General features: G+C 49.6%; 7 protein-coding genes across 7 annotated transcripts; all 7 read right to left on the reverse strand.

Moving 5' to 3' along the window:
- Window positions 1-640: 640 nt before the first annotated feature.
- pmcB (putative calcium-translocating P-type ATPase(PMCA-type)) lies at window positions 641-4464 on the reverse strand (the record flags this gene model as incomplete). The annotated part of the gene is made up of 5 exons (XM_057185034.1): window positions 641-1424; window positions 1490-2912; window positions 2970-3115; window positions 3172-3602; window positions 3655-4464. The coding sequence occupies 5 exons, from the start codon at window positions 4462-4464 to the stop codon at window positions 641-643; spliced, it is 3594 nt and encodes a 1197-aa protein (XP_057041804.1).
- Window positions 4465-6777: 2313 nt separating this feature from the next.
- Window positions 6778-7345, reverse strand: N7518_004108 (uncharacterized protein; the record flags this gene model as incomplete). The annotated part of the gene is made up of 2 exons (XM_057185035.1): window positions 6778-7088; window positions 7138-7345. 2 exons carry the CDS (start codon window positions 7343-7345, stop codon window positions 6778-6780), a joined length of 519 nt encoding a protein of 172 aa, XP_057041805.1.
- A 2830-nt stretch (window positions 7346-10175) lies between these two features.
- eb1 (microtubule-binding protein BIM1) lies at window positions 10176-11332 on the reverse strand (the record flags this gene model as incomplete). Its single annotated transcript, XM_057185036.1, has 6 exons — window positions 11288-11332; window positions 11141-11212; window positions 11009-11043; window positions 10838-10915; window positions 10303-10775; window positions 10176-10238 (listed from the first exon to the last, which is right to left on the reverse strand). The coding sequence occupies exons 1-6, from the start codon at window positions 11299-11301 to the stop codon at window positions 10176-10178; spliced, it is 735 nt and encodes a 244-aa protein (XP_057041806.1). The 5' UTR covers window positions 11302-11332.
- Window positions 11333-12331: 999 nt separating this feature from the next.
- On the reverse strand, window positions 12332-14542 carry N7518_004110 (F-box/WD repeat-containing protein; the record flags this gene model as incomplete). The annotated part of the gene is made up of 3 exons (XM_057185037.1): window positions 12332-13313; window positions 13364-13706; window positions 13768-14542. 3 exons carry the CDS (start codon window positions 14540-14542, stop codon window positions 12332-12334), a joined length of 2100 nt encoding a protein of 699 aa, XP_057041807.1.
- Window positions 14543-15356: 814 nt separating this feature from the next.
- On the reverse strand, window positions 15357-16662 carry N7518_004111 (NAD(P)-dependent alcohol dehydrogenase; the record flags this gene model as incomplete). The annotated part of the gene is made up of 5 exons (XM_057185038.1): window positions 15357-16234; window positions 16290-16331; window positions 16388-16447; window positions 16496-16523; window positions 16588-16662. The coding sequence occupies 5 exons, from the start codon at window positions 16660-16662 to the stop codon at window positions 15357-15359; spliced, it is 1083 nt and encodes a 360-aa protein (XP_057041808.1).
- Window positions 16663-17413: 751 nt separating this feature from the next.
- On the reverse strand, window positions 17414-18804 carry N7518_004112 (uncharacterized protein; the record flags this gene model as incomplete). The annotated part of the gene is made up of 3 exons (XM_057185039.1): window positions 17414-17656; window positions 17731-17989; window positions 18056-18804. 3 exons carry the CDS (start codon window positions 18802-18804, stop codon window positions 17414-17416), a joined length of 1251 nt encoding a protein of 416 aa, XP_057041809.1.
- Window positions 18805-19288: 484 nt separating this feature from the next.
- N7518_004113 (dihydrodipicolinate synthase family protein) lies at window positions 19289-20296 on the reverse strand (the record flags this gene model as incomplete). The annotated part of the gene is made up of 1 exon (XM_057185040.1): window positions 19289-20296. One exon carries the CDS (start codon window positions 20294-20296, stop codon window positions 19289-19291), a length of 1008 nt encoding a protein of 335 aa, XP_057041810.1.
- Window positions 20297-20724: the final 428 nt, after the last annotated feature.

The raw sequence follows: 20724 nt of genomic DNA on the forward strand, positions 1-20724 counted from the left end.
CAGTTGATGAAGTAGTTGATGAAGTAGTTGATGAAGTATTGATATGACAAAAGTGACTTAATTTTGTTAGTGGCTTACATACAAATTGCAGGTACCTAATGTCATGGCATAGGGAGTTCGACACGAAAGCGGTGTATAAAGTAAAAGGCGGTGTGAAGAGGGATAGGCAGAAACAGGGTAGTTACCCAATTAGGAATGTGCATCTGAAAAGTCAGGCAGGGGTTAAATAAATCTTCAATATATATTGGGAGAGTGCTAAGATCTGATACTAGGATACTGGGTAGAATTGCATAAATCATGTATTCTAGGTACAACCCATATTGGGGTACAGCATAGAATTGGACCCAAGACCCAAAGTGGGCTGGGCTGGGTTGGGTCGTGGGTTGTGCCGAAATCTAGTTACTTCGTATTTAGGTAGGCTTATAGAAGGAAGTTAGTTTTTGGGATTACATACTAGGATCTAGCGAGAAATACGTCTTATACTTAGGGGTACGGTAGCCCATGATCGTATTTAGATACTCTCGTTGAATAAGATATATAGACACATCTTCTATCGAACCCAGTGTTTTTTTGTACAAATAACACAATAAAATATCAAACAGCCAGCCCAACGCTAATAACACAAACGCTAAAATGACAGCTAAGGAGACGTAGTAATCGTGATAGGGGGAATGACGACAGGAGTAGGCGTGGCCAGACGCTCAGGAGAGGGCTTTTGCGTGTTCAGTTGTAGTCTCTCAGGAGCTTCTTCAGGATCAGTAGACTTTGGTTTCAACTCGAGTTCATCTTCTGACTTCCGCTTGTTGAAAATACGGCGAGTGAAACGCTTCACAGGCCTAAAGAAAGACCTGATGCCTCGACCGATTACCTTGCACCCCTTGGAAAGCGGGCGCAAAACAACAGCCATACCGCCAACAGCGGCATTGAAAACAAGCCCGAAATAGTAGTCTGGGATAAGTCGGAGCACGATAGCCCAAGGCAAGCAGGCAATAGAACAGATCAAACACACGCCCCAGAGGGTGCCGTTTAAGCGAGTCACGTTGAATGCCTGGCCGCCCACGAAGACGATCATGATCTGGCCACCGATCATGATGGCGTTGATTCCTAAGAACCAGTAATTGCGGAACATGCCCTCGAAGATATTGAACTTGTTGTCGAGGCGGCGATTGTTGAATTCGTTGAAGATCTGCATCCACACGAACGTGTTGAACACCACGGTCGAGAGTTGTTTCGCGCGCATCTCGGGCTCGGAGCTGAGATGGGCGTTGAGGAGCTTTTCGCCTGCGAAATAAAGCATGAACGTGATGGCTAGCTGGTAGACTGCTTGGCCAAGGATCATCTTCCACATGGTCATTGTGAAGAGGGAGGCGTGTTTGGAGACAGGCTTGCGGTCGAGAATCTTTTCAGTCGGGGCATCCGTGGCTCTGATTTTCCAAAACGTTAGCGAGAGGTCCAGGCGAAATATAAAAGGAAAAACACGACAACTTACAAGGCGAGAGCGGCGAATGTGTCCATGATCAGGTTCACCCAGAGCAGCTGCACAGCTGTCAAAACACTGGTGTTCTCACTGCTGTACACAGATGACACAAAAGTGAGGATCACGGCCGTGATATTGACCGTGACTTGGAATTGCAAAAACTTGGCAACGGCGTCATTAACAGCTCGTCCCCAAGCGATCGCTGTGATGATGGACTTGAAATTATCATCCAGGAGAATAATCGAACTCGCCTCCTTCGCGACCTCAGTACCAGCAATACCCATGGAGAAGCCGACATCTGCAGTCCGCAAAGCCGGTCCGTCGTTGGTACCATCACCTGTCACGGCGACCGTTTCACCGAGGGCCTTGAGACGTTCGACTAAGATTCGCTTGTCTTCGGGGGATGATCGTGCCAGCACTTGCAGGCGCGGAACCACTTCATCCATCTCCTCGTTTGTGAGTTGGCGGAACTTGGGACCTTCCATGACCAATCCATCTTCCGTCTTGATTCCGCAAGAAGTTGCAATAGCAGTGGCAGTGGCAACGTTGTCACCAGTCACCATCTTGACCTGGACGCCTGCCGAGTGACATTTGCGAATGGCCGATGGGACTTCGGGGCGAAGAGGGTCTTGGATACCTACAACTCCAACCCAAGTCATATCATGGAAGAAATCCTCGAAGTTTGCTGAAGGATCCTCAGAATGTTTGGCTTCGATCGGTGGCCAGCTTGCGAAGTCCTTGTAGACTATGCCAATCGTTCGAAGAGACTTGTGGGCATAATTGTCGATGATCTCCAGAAGGTTTTTCTTTTGTTCGTCAGAAAGCTGCTCCACATCGGGTCTCTCCTTGGAAATATCAATGTTGACAATTTCTGCGGTGCAGACGCCGACCATCAACTCGGACGCTCCCTTGACAAGCAGTCGGTAGCCAGCTCCAGGAACACGGTAAACAACACCCATGCACTTCCTGTCGGAGTCGAAAGGAATCAATTGGGTGATCTCAGCGGAGCCACGCTCCGAGACAAGATCCATGCCCATATAATCCCTAGCCAACTGAAGCATCGCAACCTCGGTCTTACTACCGACAAAATCGATGGAGCCGTCCTTTTCCCGTTCAAACGCAGTCGAGTTCAAAGCGATGCTCTTGATGATCAAATCTTTGATGGGAGCTGATAGTTTCTGGGAGACTGCCGAAGTAGTCATTGAACCTTCCACATCTTCATCTTCGGTTCTCTGGCTGAAGTTTTGATTCGAGCCCCAGGTTCCGGCCACAACGGTCATTTTGTTCTGTGTCAATGTACCTGTTTTATCAGAGCAGATGACCGTGGCATTTCCCATTGTCTCGCATGCGCGGAGGACACGGACTAGGTTGTTCTCCTTGACCATTCGGGTAGTAGCGAAGGCCAAAGCCAGCGTTACTGCCAGTGGAAGGCCCTCTAGTAAAGAACATGGATGTCAGCAGGGCTCCGATGATTGTAGACATCAGCGCTTACCTGGAATAGCGACCACAATAACCGTGACAGCAACAATAAGAATATCCACAAATTCTTTTCCTTTCATAGCACCGTTCCTTTCCGGGTGATTGGGCAGATCGGCGACAAATCGGAATAGCAAAACAAAGAACAGAATACCAGCAGCTCTGTCGATAACCATCAGTAACATGTACAACGAAAGAAAGTATGAAAGTCAACTCACGCTGTACCCAAATACCCAATCCAATCTGCCAGCTTACCCAGCTTGACCTGAAGCGGCGTTGGGTCATTAGGAGTCTGCAGCGACAACAAGATCCGTCCGTAGGTAGAATAGGGTCCAACACTGGTGACAACATAAGTTCCCAACCCTTCAAGGACCTTGCTACCGGAGATCAGAAACGGGTCGAGTTTCTTGGTTGCCTTGCCGTCGACAATTTGCTGCCAGACTTCATGGCCAGGGGTCTTCTTCATTTGATCCGACTCGCCGGTGGCGGAAGACTCATCGCACTTCACCCCGTAGCCTGAAACTAAGATTCCATCTGCTGGGATGGAATCGCCTGCCTCGAGATGGAGGATATCGCCGACCATAATATCGTAGATTGAAACCATGTCGGGTTTGCCTGAGCGGGTGACTTGGACTTGACGGTCATCGTTCTGTTGGCAGGTTAGCTGTGCTCAGTTTCTGGATTGATAGGGGAAGACCTGCCCGTTTATTGAGTTTGGCAAATTGTCTCTCTTTTTGCCAATCGTTCGCAGCTGTGACGATTGTAACAATCAAAATTGCTACACAGATGGCGACTCCTTCCACCCACTGGACGCCTGTGCCTTCTGACACGGTCTCGTATATCCCCAGGGATAGCGAGACCACGGCGGCAATAGTCAATAATATAATAATTTTGTCGTTATATGCAGCCCAAAATAATTTCAGGAACCCGGTCGACTTCCGAGCAGGTAGTTTGTTCTGACTGAAGACACGAATGCGGTCTTCGAAGGGTGAGCCATGACCAGATGAAACCGGCGCCGGCGCCGAAGTGATAGGTTTTGATGGGGATTTTTCCGTAGATGTGTGTTGCGCTGAAGGTGCCACATCCTGGAACTCGACATTGCCCTCCAGACACCCTTCATCTATTGACAAACCGGCCTTGAGATCTGTTCGCAGACCCCGCTCCAGACCTTGTAAGCCACCAAGAGCATGGAATGCAGCCAAGGACTTCGGGTTCTGCATTTTGTTTAGTTGACCCGGGGAGAACGCAAACCGATTATCCTCCACCTGGAAATCGGCTTCATTCCTCGGGTCCGGTTTCAAAGCATCCGACAGCGAGACATCGTCGTAGACATCTTTGGAAGTATGGGCCGGGTCTACCTCGGAGTTCGCCCGCGAACGAACTACGGTATCTGCTGAAGAAGCGAATGAGTCCGCCCGCGGACGCAATGTATCGCCATCGATCGACTGTGACAGTCGATGCGAGGCATTTTGAACCATCAGCCGAGCTGGGTCTGGTGGGTTCCACGCCATATCTGGTGAGACAGGAGAAGTCGGGCTGTGATTTAGATCTGTAGGACCCGACCATGCGGAAGATGCTGTAGACATAGATCGCTGGAAGAGAAAGAAAATAAAACAATCAGCGACAAATTTCCAGATGTTTATAGAATAATGATGAAATAGCTTGAGTGACCTACCTCTCTGCCTGAAAAGTCCGTCACTATAACAGGACTCAATAGCGAGCCCTGATAGGAGGGGTCATTGTTTGAAGAAGACATCGCACGGAGTTGATTCCGAAAAGGATATGCGAATCAAATGTAAAAGCGGCTCATGAAGATGTTCATGTAATACGATCTGATATCAAGAAATGTCTCGTGTGCCGCCGGGGTTGCGAGACCTTGTTATCTCTTCCCCTCTCAATGGGGCTGTGTACTTCCAAGGATGAATGCCCAGAGACGCCGAGGATTTCGTCAATTTTCCGCTGGCAATTCGCGACGAGCGTTGTCGAGATGCCAAGTACAAGAGGGAATATTTTATTATCCACCTAAGAAGATTGGAGCGATCCAGAAAACGTAAAATAATATAGACTCTTGAAGTGGTGCCAGGTTGTGTCACTTATTACCCCGTACGGCACTGACACAGCCCCCTTCGGAGGTTGCAAGCGGTTATCTTGATCACGGAGCTCCGTGTATGATGTAGCGGCAGTGTCAGGTTATAGGGGAGGGCGAAGTTCATAGGCATCCATACCTGAAAAGCTGAAGAATATAAGCGCTGGGCTTCTTTTCTGTAACTATGCCACAATTCTTCATATCCATGCTACATGAATGGCGAAACGATGGGATCAGCAGCCGTCGAATAGCGTTACGCCAAGCGCAGGTATCCAATGCGAGGGCGTTGCGCATTCATTGTGGATAGGGCCAACAGCTGCTGCGCCTCGGAGATGACCCAATCATTTGGCACATTCTCACCCCGACATATTGGCATTATTGTTTGGCCATGAGCGCAAGTAAGGAGGCAAAGACGAGTCTCTTGGCGTCATGGTGTCTGTTCTAGGTTGCTGGAGATGGGGTAGGTGTCCACTTGATGAGCGGCTAGACTGTGCGCATCATGAATACGCGGCGCCGCTGTCAGAACCTATCAAGCACACGAGAGAAATGATTATTATTACTTTCGCAACTCATTACCTAGGTAGTAATTTGTTGAGGTTTCTAGGTGAAAGGGGCGGACAGGGATAGCTTTCGTGGAGTATTGTGGCGGTGCTTAAAATATGTGGCGGTCGCCTCATACTGTGGCTGGAGGTTCATGAGCTCTATTACCCGGGAGGCAAGAAGTAACTTGGTAAGGGCAGTGCGATAGGTGGCATTCATAATGGGCAGACTCACATCAAGAAAGGGGCTACTCCGAGGCTCTTGAGTAGCTAGGCAGAAGCAGTACAGCCCGATTTTGGTCTCAGGAGTCAGGACGCGTATGTGCGAATTCAGTTGAGCAAAGACAATATCCTAAGCCTCATCTGACACAAATGCTGAGCAGTACCTGCGGCTGCTTCCAAATGTATGTCATCAAAGTTCGGCCTTCGATTTAATGCTTGGAAGTGTTTTCTTTGGAAGTACGGCTGGTTTTTTCGACGCCGAGGAATAATCTCGTTCAAGTCATCAAGCATACGGAAATATCTAATCCAACTGCAGGAGTAGCTAGTCTCAGACAGCAACAAGGTGGACGTCTGACATGTCAGATGATGCAGTCCTTGATATTGGTCTTGCCACGTGGTCAGCATGCATGGTTGGCCATACAGTGGAATCCGTGCCCAAGGCAAGGTGTTACACTTGTGTCAGTTACATGTAGTGACCAGTCCAAGACTTGACTGATTCCTCTTGGCAGAAGCTATCTATACGTATGGAGAATGCGTGACGTTTCATGTGCGAAGCTCGATGACTTTAGATTATCTTGATTATCCGAGCTGATAGTGTTTAGGTCTTGATTCATACATGTATCATACTAAGACGAAGTAATATATCCACAATGACGCAAATGTCAGAGGTAAGTGAGAAAACAATGAAGAGAAACGAATTTGAACAAGAAGGAAGAGAAATAGGGAAATAGAAGAAGAAGAAAGAAAATAGAAAGATGGGGGGTATCAATAGTGAAAAAGAGAATATAACGACAAAATCACAATCAAAGACAGTAGATGCGCTTTTACAGCAGCATAAAGAAGTAGATCAGAAAATAATAACAATAAAAAGGTACGATCGGGGACAAGCCCCGGAGTCCAATGTCACAGAAGGCCTGCGACCCCACCCATCACTTCATTTCCGTCATTTCACATGTCCCATATCGCAACATTGACAGTTACTGATCAATGACCTCAGTAAAGCGACTGCTTCGACTCCCGTCGAAACTATGAAGACTGCGGCCGAGCCCATCCGGCCGCGATGGCAGGAACGGCACTGCACTCTGGGGTTGCGCAACGGGGTGAGCCGGTGTGACAGTGATCGGAGTGGAAACGTTGACCGTATTAGAGACAGGGAGGTGCGGAAGTTTGGGCCGTGTCGGTGGGGTGTGTTCCTCGACCTCGCGGGTGTAGTTTGAGTCCAGGGGCACGCCATATGGCGAGGTTGGTGGAGGAGCATAGAAGGAGGGTGATCCACTTGGCCCGGTTGCTGGTGAGGGAGTAGGGAAGCCTGGTGCAGTGGGAGAATCCCCGTCTACTCCGCGCCCCATATCCGTCTCCACCATGTGTGAAGACGGGAGGAAGCTTTCTACCGGAAATCTTCTGGAACCCGCGCTCGCTGGAGCCAGAGTCGACAGTGCTTCCAGAGCGCGTTGTTGCCGTCGACTGGCGCCAGCGCTTTATGAATGCAGGGGCGAGGTATCTGGCCGTGAAGAGCGGATCATTGCTTTCGCGCCGCTCGACCATTTCTCTAGACCCAGCACCGGCCCCTATCCCAGTCCCCGCCCCAGCCCCAGCCCCAGCCCCAGCCGCAGCTGCTGCGTCTCCTAACATATTGGGACGTCCCGTTTTACCCATAAGAAATCCTCGGCGGCGGAGGTAGTAAAATAAAAGAAAAAGAATGAGAGCGAGACCGGCAACTGACCCTACTACACCGCCCACGATTTTAGGTGTGTCGGGATTGCTTGTCGAATCCTGCCCCAAGGCGTGCGTTTCGCTTGTAGTTGGCGCCGTTCCGGTACCAGTTGCTGAGCCGGTTGACCCAGAGCCTCCATATACACCTGATGAAGAGGTTGTCTGGCTTGTGCTGGAAGCCGAGCTCGTCGAGGAGCCGTCGCTGGAGCTGAAGCCGGAGCTGGAGTTGATGCTGGAGCCGGAGACGGAACTGGAACTGGGGCTGGAGCTGGAACTAGCGCTTGAACTGGCGCTGGAAACAGAACCGGAACTGAAACTGGAAGCGGAAGCGGAAGTAGAAATGTAAATGGAAGTGGAGTTGGAGCTGGAGCTGGAGCTGGAGCTGGAGCTGGAGCTGGAGCTGGAGCTGGAGCTGGAGCTGAAAGTTGAGCTAGAGCCGGAGCCGGAGGAACCTGAATATGACCAATAATTGTGCGCCTGGGGTGATGTTGTCGTAACAGAAGGTGTAGAGCTAGAAGAGGTGAGAAGGCGAGTCGAAGTCCCTGTAAGCGAACTGGTGATTGTGGCTGAGGCAGATGCTAATGATGATGGAAGTTGACTTGTGGAGTTTGTGGCGGTCAACGATGTTTGAGTGGAGTTCGAGAAGCTGCTTGAAATCGACGTCGCAGATAGTAGTGCCGATGTCGGCTGGGTAGTAGGAGGAGGCGTCGGCGAGGTTAGCCCTAAATCTATAGAGGCACTCGCACTCGCAGTCAAACTTGGACTCGCAGTCGTACTTGCAATCACGCTCACAGTCGAGCTATCCGAGCTCGATAGAGTGTCAGTGGCGTAAATAGAACCCGATATCGTCGTCGGAAAGTAACTAGTAGTCGAATGAAAAGGGGTTTGTGAGCTAGCATCGACTATCTGCAATACAGTTTTGATACTAGTCGGGTCGGCGGAGGTCGACTCGTCCCGCTTTTCAAATATTGAGTCAGATTCGTCCATGTCATGCTCAAGACACATAGAGTTTTTCGAGTCGCAATCTTCATCCGCGGGGATATCCGATGCGGGGATGATGGGGGTTTGAAAGGAATCATCCTCCAGTAAATCAGAGCCTGCATCCTGTCCATGAAGCTCTGCTTCCAGGCGGCGCCTGGCGCTAATTAGATTGCCGATGCGCGAGTGACGGAAATGACCATGAGACATGTTGACAATTTTCCATACACGTCGTCAATTGTCAATCACATGCAAGTATCAAGCAAGACCAAAGACGTATGATCCTCACAGAGGTTGAGATCTGCAGTATTGCGAAGAACGGGACCGATAAGGTTTGAGTAAACGAAAGAAAAACACGTGCTAGCGTGCGCAAAGTTGGGGTAGAAAGATTGATAGATCGTCCCGAGAAAAGAATGACCCGGCTGACAGTATGAATGAATGGATGTTGGCAAAGCGTAGCCAAGCGATGTGTGGATCAACAAGAAAAACGCAGTATGGACAGCAGGTCGATGATCTCGCGATATATGGCGCACAGTTACGTGGAGGGAATGGCAATCGAACAGACGACTAGGCGGAGTTAGTATGGGATGGATTCAATTGAGGACCCACGCCATGTAAGCAAGCAGACCGAGGACGACCAACACATACCTGGAGTAAACGAGTGACGAGAAGAGTGGAATAAATAGCAAGAGCGCAGTCTCACGTCCTAATCCATTGTGTTTTGGATATCTGGTGAAACCAGAGCAATATAGAGTGTATTAATATGCCGCGAGAGTAAGCAGATGCAAATCGACAGCTCTGAGGGGCACACTGGCACGATCTTCGTCGAGAGGAATGAATATACACGAAATGGCAAGCAAAAAAAGACCCAAAAGTAAAACACACACAACAAGAAAGAGAAGCGAAACGGGAAGATGAAGGAAAAGACCCAGACTGGAAAACAATCCCCTATCGAGGCCTAGTCTAGGCGACCCGTGTTAGTGACGAACTAGGCTCGGGGGCCGACAGATCCTTTCTTCTTTTTTATTTTCTTCCCTTGAATTTCGGGGAATAGTATCTGCAATTGACTTCTGACGATCTTTTTTTTTTTATAAAACGAAGAAAACAAACCCCAAGAGAAGAAAAAAAAAACAAATGCCCGGTCGCTCTCCACGCAGGTACCGCCAGGTACCGCGGGAGTCGACGAATAAAAAGTGACGAGGCCCCGATGAGCTTCTGACCAAGGGCACTAGGCTGTTCTGGGATTAGCCTACCATGCAGGTTTAATTATCATCGGCTTGGCCGTCGAATGGCTGTATACATAGGCAAGGGACAAGGGCGACGTGCATCAGTGAGGAAATTATATCTTTATATGAATGAATGTCTCTTGGTCCATTCAATCTTTCGAGGAAAAATAATGTGCCATGGTGTACGGAGTAACTACAACATACGGAGGCACCACTATATGGAGCACTTACGTTGTGCTAACGGACAATCATTCGCCGATCCCATTCTCCATAAACCTATTTTAAGCCTAGGTGTCAGACCACTCCGTGAAAAAATGGGATGTATGCATTTGACTCCATATCTACGCGCTCAGCTCGTCTTATTTGACACCCGCAATGGAAGGAAGACAAGAAAGAATAGAAGGGGGGTATTTAGTAACGGGCCTTCCTCCTCACGGGCCCAGAACACATTTTTTCGCTTAGAAAGTCTCGAGCTCGTCGGCTGGAATCTCCTCTCCTTCGGCAGGGATCTCGAAACCGTCCTAATGGGGGGGCGCATAGGCGTCAGTTGGGGGAATCCTCAGGGAATAGGTCAAGGGAACGGACCTCGGTCGAGTATAGAATGCCCTGGATGTGCTTAACAAGCGTGTCTTCTTCCTTTTCAAGCTCCGGGTCGGCTTCAATGGCGCTCTGGAGCAGCAGCTCAATGTCGCGTAGCTTGGCGAAGTAGAAGTCGCGCTCCTTCTCTAGTCCCGCGATCGCTTCCTTCTGTGTGGAGATCTCCTGTTGCAGGGCAGCGGTGGCCGCTCCACTGGGCGCGGCCACTCGGGGACGGACGGCGCCGGTTGTTGGGGTCACCCCACGGCGTGCGCTGCTTGCAGAAGGGGCGCGCGAAGCGGGGGCGGCACCAACGGCGCCGGAAGCCTTACGCCGGCCGACGGAGTCGTATTCACCACCGGGATAGTGCTGGTCCCAGTATTTCTTAACCCACTGGAGGAACTCCAAGTTGTCCTGCATGCGGCACTTTGTGAGGGACTGAACGGGAATGGGCTTGTTGACCTGGTGTCGGGCGAAGACGTCTGGATGATTGGATATGTTAAAAGGGGGATCATTGGCCGATTTGGAATCCGCCTTCACATACTCTGAAGAATCTTGAAGTTCTGGAGGTAGGCATATTCAGTGTTCACGTTGAATTTGACCCGGGACATGGGAACATCCACTGAACAAAGAGAGAAACCAGTCAGTATGTATTCCACCACTCAGTACGGGCCCGTTTCTCTCGACTATTGCGCAAGTTGTAGTGATTACATACTGAAAATCGAGTCGAAGACCTGGCAGAGGGCAGCACTATAGAGGAAGATAGAGGTCAGCCCAGCTGATCCATACAAAAGAGATCGCCCCGCGGGCCTTTTGAAAGTCGGGGAGAATCTCGATCAAACCATACCCAGTTCCACATTGCTCAATCTTGGTAAGGTTCAGCTGCAGCAGGTTGTTAAGCCATGCGAGCAGTTCCTGTCTGAATCATAAAGCGATCGGCGTCAGTAAGGCCATATCGGTCGCGAGATGGCGGGGAATAGGAGAAAAGTCGAACCTGGATTCACCCATGATGGTGGGGTAGAATAATAATCAATCGAAACACTAAAGGAGAAAATAAGACTGGGATAAGCGCTAAGCGGGAAAAGAGCTTGATGAAGATATGACACGCGAGACCAGGACTTCTTGTCAGTCTACGCTCGTGTGGTTGATGGGAAACAGCGGAGGGATTGTTTTGATGCTAAATCCCACGGATCACACTGGCGCTAGCCCACTTTTTCTGACGAATCACAGATGGATTAGTTAATCACTTACCGGCGCCTGAGGTGTCCACTTGTACCTGAGCTCTCACATCGTAGCCTAAGATATTACTTCGGTGCATGAAACTATTATATCGTCAAGTGAGGCACAACTCCATTACAACAGTTCAAATTTCATATATCATATCACCCATCATGCTGTCGCTCAGTGTATCGAGTTATCACCTCTACTTAACCACTGACCGCCGTTTCTACCGTCTGCCCCGCCGCCATATTTGACCGGCAGAAACGGTCGATCTATTGATCTTGTAGCTGCCTTGTCGCCTCAGGCGGGTAGCCGCCTCTTTTGACTTTCTGTCAAATCTCTAAACAGAACCTTGGAATGTGTGCAGTTCAGAATATTTTTTCGTACTCCGTAGCATGTGTGATGTGTCTTCCACGAGTGACAGCGACCCACTACGTCCTCTAACTCCGGAGCGATAAAGGTCTATCAAGTATCGCCCACAATTTAACCGATAAATTAAGAATAAAGCGAACATACAATGAGTCCGAGTACACGAATAATAACTGTAGGAATAATGGTTCGATATATATAGATGATTGAGTGGTATACTAAGTATATGATTTTGCACCAGTGCATGTGCGTATAACGAAGAACAAGAATTCATTCTGCCAATATTCCAGGGCCTGATCCAATTTGTATCCAAGACGGAAAACCTCATATCCAACTCCCATAATCCTAGCAATGTATAATGATAATGACAATGACCAAACAAACCCACAAAGGGAAAGAAGCAGCGCTGAAAAGAAGGACATGTGGTATATAAACAAATGCAAATAGATCACTCCTCTAACAGGTCGATCCCGTCTATGCCATATCCAAAGTCCATGATGACAGCCCGGGAGTCCTGGCTCGTCGCAACAATGCGTCTATAATCGGACTGCACGCTCAACATCCAGCTTGTGGTCCAGCCAGGGAAGTCGATGGACATATTACCCGTATCACGGTCGAACATTTTGACGCTCATGTCATAGCTACCGCTAATGATGCGCTTATTGGCGCTGTCGAGATGCAGAGATCGAATGAGACCTGAATGCCCGTGGAGCTCGTTGACGAGCTCGCCCGTGTTAGCATCGAATTGATAGATTATGCGGTCGTTGCCGCCAGTGAGGATGGTCCGGCCATCGTCACTGAATTCGACACACGCGAGGCCACGGTCTTTGCTGGTGAACTCCTTGACACATTGGCCTGAGATCACGTTCCACATCTTGGCAACACCGTCACCGCTGGCTGACACGATAAGGTCACCGCGGAGCTGCACAGCATTCACTGGCCCTTCGTGCCCGTTGAGCTGCCTCAAAAGCGCACCGGTGTTTCGATCCCAGACACAGATGGTAGTATCCTTGGAGCATGATACGATGTACCGGTCATCAAAGCACACATCAAGCACACCGGCTTGATGACCGGAAAGACGACGAATTGGTCGGTAGTCGTCCTTGACGTCATACATAATACAGGTAAAGTCAGAAGACCCTGTGACCATGATCTCTTCGTCAAACTGCAGGCACAGGATTGATGCACTGTGGTATATCGATTCTTTCTCTAATGGTGTTGTAATTGCCGCTATTTCGTCCGGCGTGGGCCACGGCGGGGTAATAGTCATAAAGGGGGCCTTTCCCGTGGCCTGGAAAGTTGGATTGTTCACTGGACCATCACGGAAAGTTCGAGCCGCTGGTGGCCCAATAATCTTCTTGCATGACCACGGATAGTGTGCGTCCCATACACGAACTGTCCGGTCACGGGAGCCAGTAATGATTTTGTTCCTACAAACTTGTCAGCGGTGCACGGCATCAACATATCAACGTTAACTTACTCGTCAAATTGGGAACAATAAACGCTGTCCTCGTGACCTTGAAGGTAAATGGCTGCAGCCTTGCCATCCTTCCAGCGCTGATCGAGAGCGCGCCGAACAAGGAACTTCTTCTTCCAGTCCTGGTTCGGGATTGACTTCCCCAAACCAGATGACAGCTTCACCTTGGAGGCCGTCTCACTTGATGGCCGACGGCCATATGCATTGCGGAATACATGCCTCCAAACATGAGAAGAGGATGCACGACACCAGGCGCGGGAGACGAGCTCTGCGTCCATGAGGGAATCAGGATCCAAATATGAAAAAATGTGTGATGTAATCTCAGCCGGAAGTAGAGCCACGGGATCTGAGAAAAAAAGAGAAGTTAACAAAACATGTGCGTTCCCCATCAGAGTGTTCATCCTTACCGAGTCGTGTCATGGCCAGCAACTCGCTGTCTGACGTATCCGATCGATCGCCCAAGTCAATACAAATACCGCTCTCCGAGTCCTGGGGAACTCTCAAATCGAGCATTTTGTTCTCTAATTCCGCTTTCCACGCAGCCTCCATCTGCTCATTTTGGGCTGCGGCTGCGGCACGCGCCGCTGCACCTGCAGACATGTGATTTGGCAGAACTGGAGGTGCCTGCCCACGGCCCGGGATGGGGGCAGGGATAGAGGCAGTGGGTGCATAGAAACTCTGCAGGGCAGACACACTATTCAAAGAAGGGCGTCTATTGACGCTATATCCCTGGTGCCAAAGTGTTTTTGTTGACCGGAGATCCCAGCTACCGGAAGCCATGCGCTTGTGGTTCGCATGGCTCGAACTATGGTGGTAGTAACGGTTTTCATCGTTATCAACCAATTTAGTGTCCTCGGTGAGAGGAGTTGTTTGCTTGGAAGGCTTGCGAAGACTGACGGACAGGCGATGGCCGAGAGCGACCAAACCATCCACAGGATGCTTCAAACTCGAAAAGCTCTTGGCACCACGGCGTCGCGGAGCCACGTTCGGGAACGGGTCTATCTCTTCCACGACCGATGTGTGGTCATCCTGGCAGATTTCCGTCAAGCGTGGCTCATCCCATGTGTCCAAAGTCATCTCCTTTGACGTCGGGATAGCATGACCTGCAGTGCGTGGGCGCGAACGAAACGACAACGAAGAGCGTCGCTTTGCGGAGGTGGCATTGGTCTCTCGTGGCGACATGACTGAGGTTGTTGGTGTGCCGAGGGCAAATTAAACAGGAATTGGATGAATATGAACGCAATATATGACGGCGGATGTTAAGACAAAGAATGTCGACGCTTTTGTGAGTCCGGTCTATTTTATCGGGTATCGACCGATGTGACGCTTGGTCTTGGGGGGTTTCTGTGAGATAAGTCTAACAAAGTATGTATATCAACGACCATTCGCAAAACTCCAAGGATCCAAGAGAATGAAAAAGAGAGATTAATGAATGAACTATACAGAGACAAACAAAAGGAAAAAAAGACGGCGCAAGGAGAAGATAAAAAGGGCGGAAGAATTCCAGAAAGCAGAACGAATGGGCCTGGGTCAGGCGGTGAATGAATTAGGGAGTGATTGGTTCGACCACCGAGTTCCCCCAAGAGTCACTAGTACTGGGATTTAAGATACAGTTGGCTATAAGAATTAAGTACCGAATACTTTGGGAGTACTCGCCCCTGCAAGGCTCAGACTTTTTTAGGAGTCGGGAGGCAAATCCTGGGGGGAAAACAGCCGGACGGAAAATGCGGAGTAACTGTGACTTGGATCGCCACGATAGATCTGCTGCGGATCCAAGTACCGACTACACATCCCCCGGTGGCAATTATTAGGCTTTCGAAGGAAAATCCGAGACGATGATGATGACAGGCTCTGATAGGCCGATATTGGAAGAATAATTCACTTCAATCTATTCAGATAAACACCCCTAACCCCCAGCCCTCTACCCCCCCTCCTGGATTTTGTATGTTGACACCGACTATATACATAATTCTCAATACTGAACATCATATCTCCTTTATCCAAAGATCTTCTCGTATCCGGTCAGAGTGAACCGATAGTGAACATCACCCTTCTTCATGCGCAGCATGGCCTCCTTGAGTCCTTCCTCTCCAATGGGGATCTCTTCCACCCAACCCTTAAGACCCTTATCCGCAGCCAGCTGCAACATCTCAAGCATCTCCCGACGGCTACCCAGGTGGCTGGCACCAATGAGAACACCATTAGAGATTAGGTTCTGGGCCTTAATGACCTGACCCTCCTCCTCAGGAAGACCAACACTGATCCAGCGCCCATGAACATCCATCATAGACAGATAGCGCGCAAGATCGAAGCCCTCCGAGGAGTTAGCGCAGTTGATAATCAAATCAAACGAGTACAGGTGATCCTTCTCCCATCCCTCCTCAGCAGTAGCAATGTAACCGTCAGCACCGAGCTTGCGAGCGTCCGCTTCCTTAGCGCGAGAGCGCGAAATAGCCCACGTCTCCGCACCCAGCGCCTTGGCAAACATGACTCCGAAGTGACCGATGCCACCCAATCCAACAATTCCAACCTTCTTGCCAGGCCCAGCACCATTGCGCACCAAGGGCGAGTACGCCGTCAAACCGGCGCACAGCATCGGAGCCACTTTGTTGGTCTCCAGTGCGTCCGGGATCGGGAACACCCAGTGCTCGTGTGTCCGCACGTGCGATGAGTATCCGCCCTGGCTAACGACGCCACTGTCGGCCCACTTCGAGCCGTAGGTGTCCATAGGCTCAACCTGGCAGTATGTCTCGTTGTCGTTGAGGCACTGCTTGCACTTGCCGCAAGAGTAGGACTGCGCGCCGACTCCAACGCGCTCACCTTCCTTAATCAGAGTGACCTTAGGTCCAACACGGATTGCGCGACCGACGATTTCTAGGATGGTCATTAGCATGAGACAGTAGCCCTTTTTTGCTTTTTGAATACGTACCGTGACCCACGCACAGAGGGAACTTTTGTTCACCCCATCCTCCTATAGGAATACATTAGTCGGTGTTTCTGCTTGGTATTTCAACGGGATTACCATACCGCTGATAGTGTGCACATCACTTCCACATATGCCACAGGCCTCAATCTTAATGTCGACGTCTATACTCGGTTAGAAGCAAGCATAATGGTACCGACAGCCTAACTCACCATAGTCGCCGAAAGGCTTCAGCTTGAACTATTCAGCGTAATAAATCCAGATAAGCGTATATCCTAACCAGAACACAGAAAAGAGCACATACGTAGCGCTTGTGGAACTGGGTGAAGCTGTTAGGTCCGTCGACCTGGAAGCCCTCAGCTTCTTCGGGGTAAGGCATTGTGATAAGAATGAGTGATTGGTCTGAAGAATGGAACACGGACCAAAAAGTAAGAAAAGAAAAATAGAAACAAGAAGACAAGCGGGGTGAAGGGGATGTATATCAATGCCACTAAAGTTTAGATTCTACAAGCGGGGATCGCACAACTTTCGCTATCCATCCCACGCGGGATATACTACGTATTGCTACAATCTAGCTGCTTCTCTCCAGTCGGACAATGTCCCGTGGACCCGCTCCGAGAAAACTGACAACGGAGAAGATTCAGAGTGATCGGAGCGGAGGACTCGGAGGTGGTTGTCGCCCGAGAGGCCAACACGCTAAAAAGAACGGAGGTGGTCCGGGCAGCGTGGGGTGGTTGTTCTATTTGGTGGGGTAAGATCCGCTACGTAGCCGATAACGTTAATAGAGGTTTTTCCACCTATGAGCGTGCCAGGAGAAATTATATGCCGGTTTGGCCTTATCGATAAGGGATGATATAGGGCTTTGGCTTAGGGCTTGGGCTTTTTACATGGGTTTGGTCTGTCAGGGGCAAGTATGTAGATCTGCAAGACTTCTTCATTTGGCAAAGCCTACATACTAGTTTGCAGAGGGGTGCGGCACTCACATCAGCCCTAGCAAAGTCGATATAGACAGAGAATTTCCCCAAATAAAGATCGGATGCCCTCAGATAGCCATATAAATGAGCCATTCAAAGCTATACTGGGACAGCGGAGCTAAATGATGGTTTCCATATAGCCATAATTTCGTGTTCTTAGAGCTGAGCGATACTGGTGCGATAATGGTCAAGAGGCCACGCCCAACGAAGCAGTGAGTGCATCATGTCGTAGTACTTCTTCTTGTCAATCTGACCCATGTAAGCATCCAAGGTTAAGGACTTGATCTCGGTGAATTCTTTAAAATTCAAGACCGGGGTAAATTGAACCTGAAATCTACCATCAAAGTAGGCGTATAGTACACGGGCGCAGCATCTTTGGTCAAACACTATGATCATGGTCTATATCGCTCGCAATATATCAGTATGAAATTCTTTCGGCACAAGGCATGGGGTTAGGAAGAGCCTGAACGTACCGGAAAAACTTCACTGAATCTATGAACACCCTTTGACTCAATTGCGTTGACGAGCGATTCGAATTCACGGAACATGCCTCTCAAACCCCAGCTGACCAAGGCTATGAGCTCAGCAGTCGAGGGGCGATCGTAACCACACGAGGTTACATCTACCAGAGCCCATGCATGCGATTTGTATGGGTTATCTATCTCCATTGATCTTGTGATATTGATTCCGTGTATTTTGTCTGGGAGATCGAGGCCGTATAGTCTTTGGAACCTGCATAAAATTGATCAGCCTGAATAATACAAATGTCACATCCCCCAATATCAATGTACCACATACCAGTAGACTGACCAGTCATCTGTCTCGTAATTGAGGATATCCAGGTCGAAAGTATTCGCAATCACCATCTCATGGTCATTATCTGCTTCCTTCTCGCTTTTATCATGACTTTCATCACTTGGTTTGCGATTCTCGTCACCGCTCTCTTTGCTCTTGTCGCCATCTTCCTCACTCTCATCATATTTTTTGGAGTTCAAACTTTCCCCTTCCTGTGCCTTGTCACTGTGTATTTCCTCGCTATCGCTTCCCCTCTTATGATCCGGGTCGTCCTTTCCATCGCTCACCTTGTCGCCTTCAGTGCTATCAAGGCGACCCGACTCATGAACAGTAGGATCATCATAATTCTCTTCTTCTTCACCCTCCGCTCCATCCAGCTCGTAGGGCCAAAATTCCGGAATGCTGCAGTCCTGATAGTCCATGAAAACACGTCGAAGTAGATAGTCTGCACGGTAAGTTCCTTTGCCGTAGTTGCCCTTTTGAGATAGAAACCAGTCCCAGCTTGGATCTGCACATATCTTCTCTATCCTAGGTGTACCTCTTCGTGGCATGAAATAATGCGTGACCGAAGGCGAAGTTATCCCAGAAGCAATGTCTAGATGATTGAGATCAATTCGCAGAAGCTGTAGACTCCGCTGGGGGATGGAGGAGGTTGTTATTTTCTTCATGGAGACAAGCATTTGTTCAAGTCTTTCCCATCTCAGGATAAAGCACCAAAATTGGGGGGTTGTATTTACGGGAGTATCGCCCATTTTGGTAGTTTGTCCGAGGCAGAGATGTTGAACAATAAGGATATATGGCAGGATCATGAGGAGAAATCTTGGGCTAGTAATTATAATAAGTAGATTGTATGTATACCTAGGATCATATCTAGTTGGTTGAGAAGAACAACTTATTTAGGATTGTAAGATTGATTTAATGTACTAAGCCCCAACCAAAAGCTCGTCCGTTTCCTTAAATACCAGGCTGAACTGTCCCAGTGGACGTACTCCGCCGTGGAATTAAGAGTAAAGTATATTTTCATGAACTATACCAGTTTGGGAAATCAGATAAACTTGAATGATGCAGGGCTTTGTAATGTCGAAGCGCCTCAGGCCGCGATAACTATTTGCCTCTACAATATAGGCAACTAACGTTGTAAACTCATGGCAACAAAATATATGTCATAAAACTTGATATATGCATTGAATTATTTTACTAGACTTTAGATGAAGCTCTTTGCGATTTCCCAAGCCATTATGCCACATCGGGCAAGCTCAATTCAACATCCATAGCAGGCTTGATCTTATCAGCAACGGCCTGGTACTGGGTATCAGTAAGACGGCTGAGAGGTCGGCGAGGGAACCCGCCATAACCGTAGTATGACTGGATAGCACCCTTGGTGCCAGGAATGGCAGCCTTTGTGAGAACCCAGTCGGCAGCACTGAGTTGCTGCTGGGCCTCGATGGCCTCTGTGAGACGGCCCTCGGACCAGAGAGTGAAGATGCGGACACACAGGCGGGGAAGAACGTTCGCGCCACCGGCAAGAATGGCAGAGCCGCCAGAGACGAGGGTCTGCAGACTGAAGTCGGCGATACCGCCGAAGGCAACGTATGCGTGCTTGGCGTTTGGCTTGGAGACTGTTGCGGTACGCTGGGCCGGAGCCAAGGGGGAGGGAGGGGTGATGGCGCCGAGAGCGGTAGCGACACGAGTCAGCTTGCCGGTATTGGCACAAGTGAACTTGGTGCCGACGATGTTAGGGTGTTCGGAGATACGGATGATGAGGTCGGAGTCCATGTCAATGCCAGCGACGGCACCGGGGTAGTTGTACAGGATAATAGGAACAGGGGAGCCGTCAGCAACAGCTGTGAAGTATTCGTATAGAGTTTCATCATTGCCGACTGCGGTGCGGTAGTAGCTAGGAGGCACAATCAGAACGTACTCGCCGCCGGACTCCGCAACCTCTTTGCACAGGTCGATGGTTCCGCGGATGCTGTTCTCGCTGGCGCCGGCGATGACGGGCACGTTGGTGAAACCAGCTTCATCGAGAGCAGACCGGGTCTCCCGATTGACGGTCTTGCGCTCTTCGCGGCTGAGATGCACAGCCTCGCCGTTTGAGCCCATGGTAACCAGGCCGACTAGGCCAGCCTTGGCTAGACGAACAGCGTGACGGCGAATAGAGGGGATATCGAGATCTTCGGTCTGGGCATCGAAGAAGGTCATTGTCGGCGCGTAAACGCCGGGGCGGAGTGGGGTGGGAGACATGATTCTGAGATTATTGGATTTTGGTTGATGTTGATGTTGTTGATATTAGAGAAATGACCTAACTGATCTACTTGGGACTTGAGGGGTATATAGCGGTTAAAACGTCATTGGCCTTCGGAGCATAGTTCTCTTCCCCCACGTCCGGCAAATGCCCCGAGGTACATTGTATGGTGGAGAATTAAATTCCACCAATCAGCGCAAGCATACAGAATGTGGGGGACAGGAGGGGTAAAAGCGACGGGTAAAGATGGCTAAAGACGCACTTCAGCCGGCGTTGAAAAGGCCATTAGTCTAGCGGGTGATAAATCACTTGCGATCTTGAGTCGTACGTATAATAGTCTATATGCGCATGGAAATCCCTATGTCTCGAAAGGAAAAATGAGCTTGAAAAGTGGTCAACTGGCGTTAAAACCATGGTGGATGAAGAT

The sequence above is a fragment of the Penicillium psychrosexuale genome (assembly GCF_028828465.1).
Source record: "Penicillium psychrosexuale strain IBT 29551 chromosome Unknown utg000003l, whole genome shotgun sequence".
Classification (NCBI taxonomy): domain Eukaryota; kingdom Fungi; phylum Ascomycota; class Eurotiomycetes; order Eurotiales; family Aspergillaceae; genus Penicillium; species Penicillium psychrosexuale.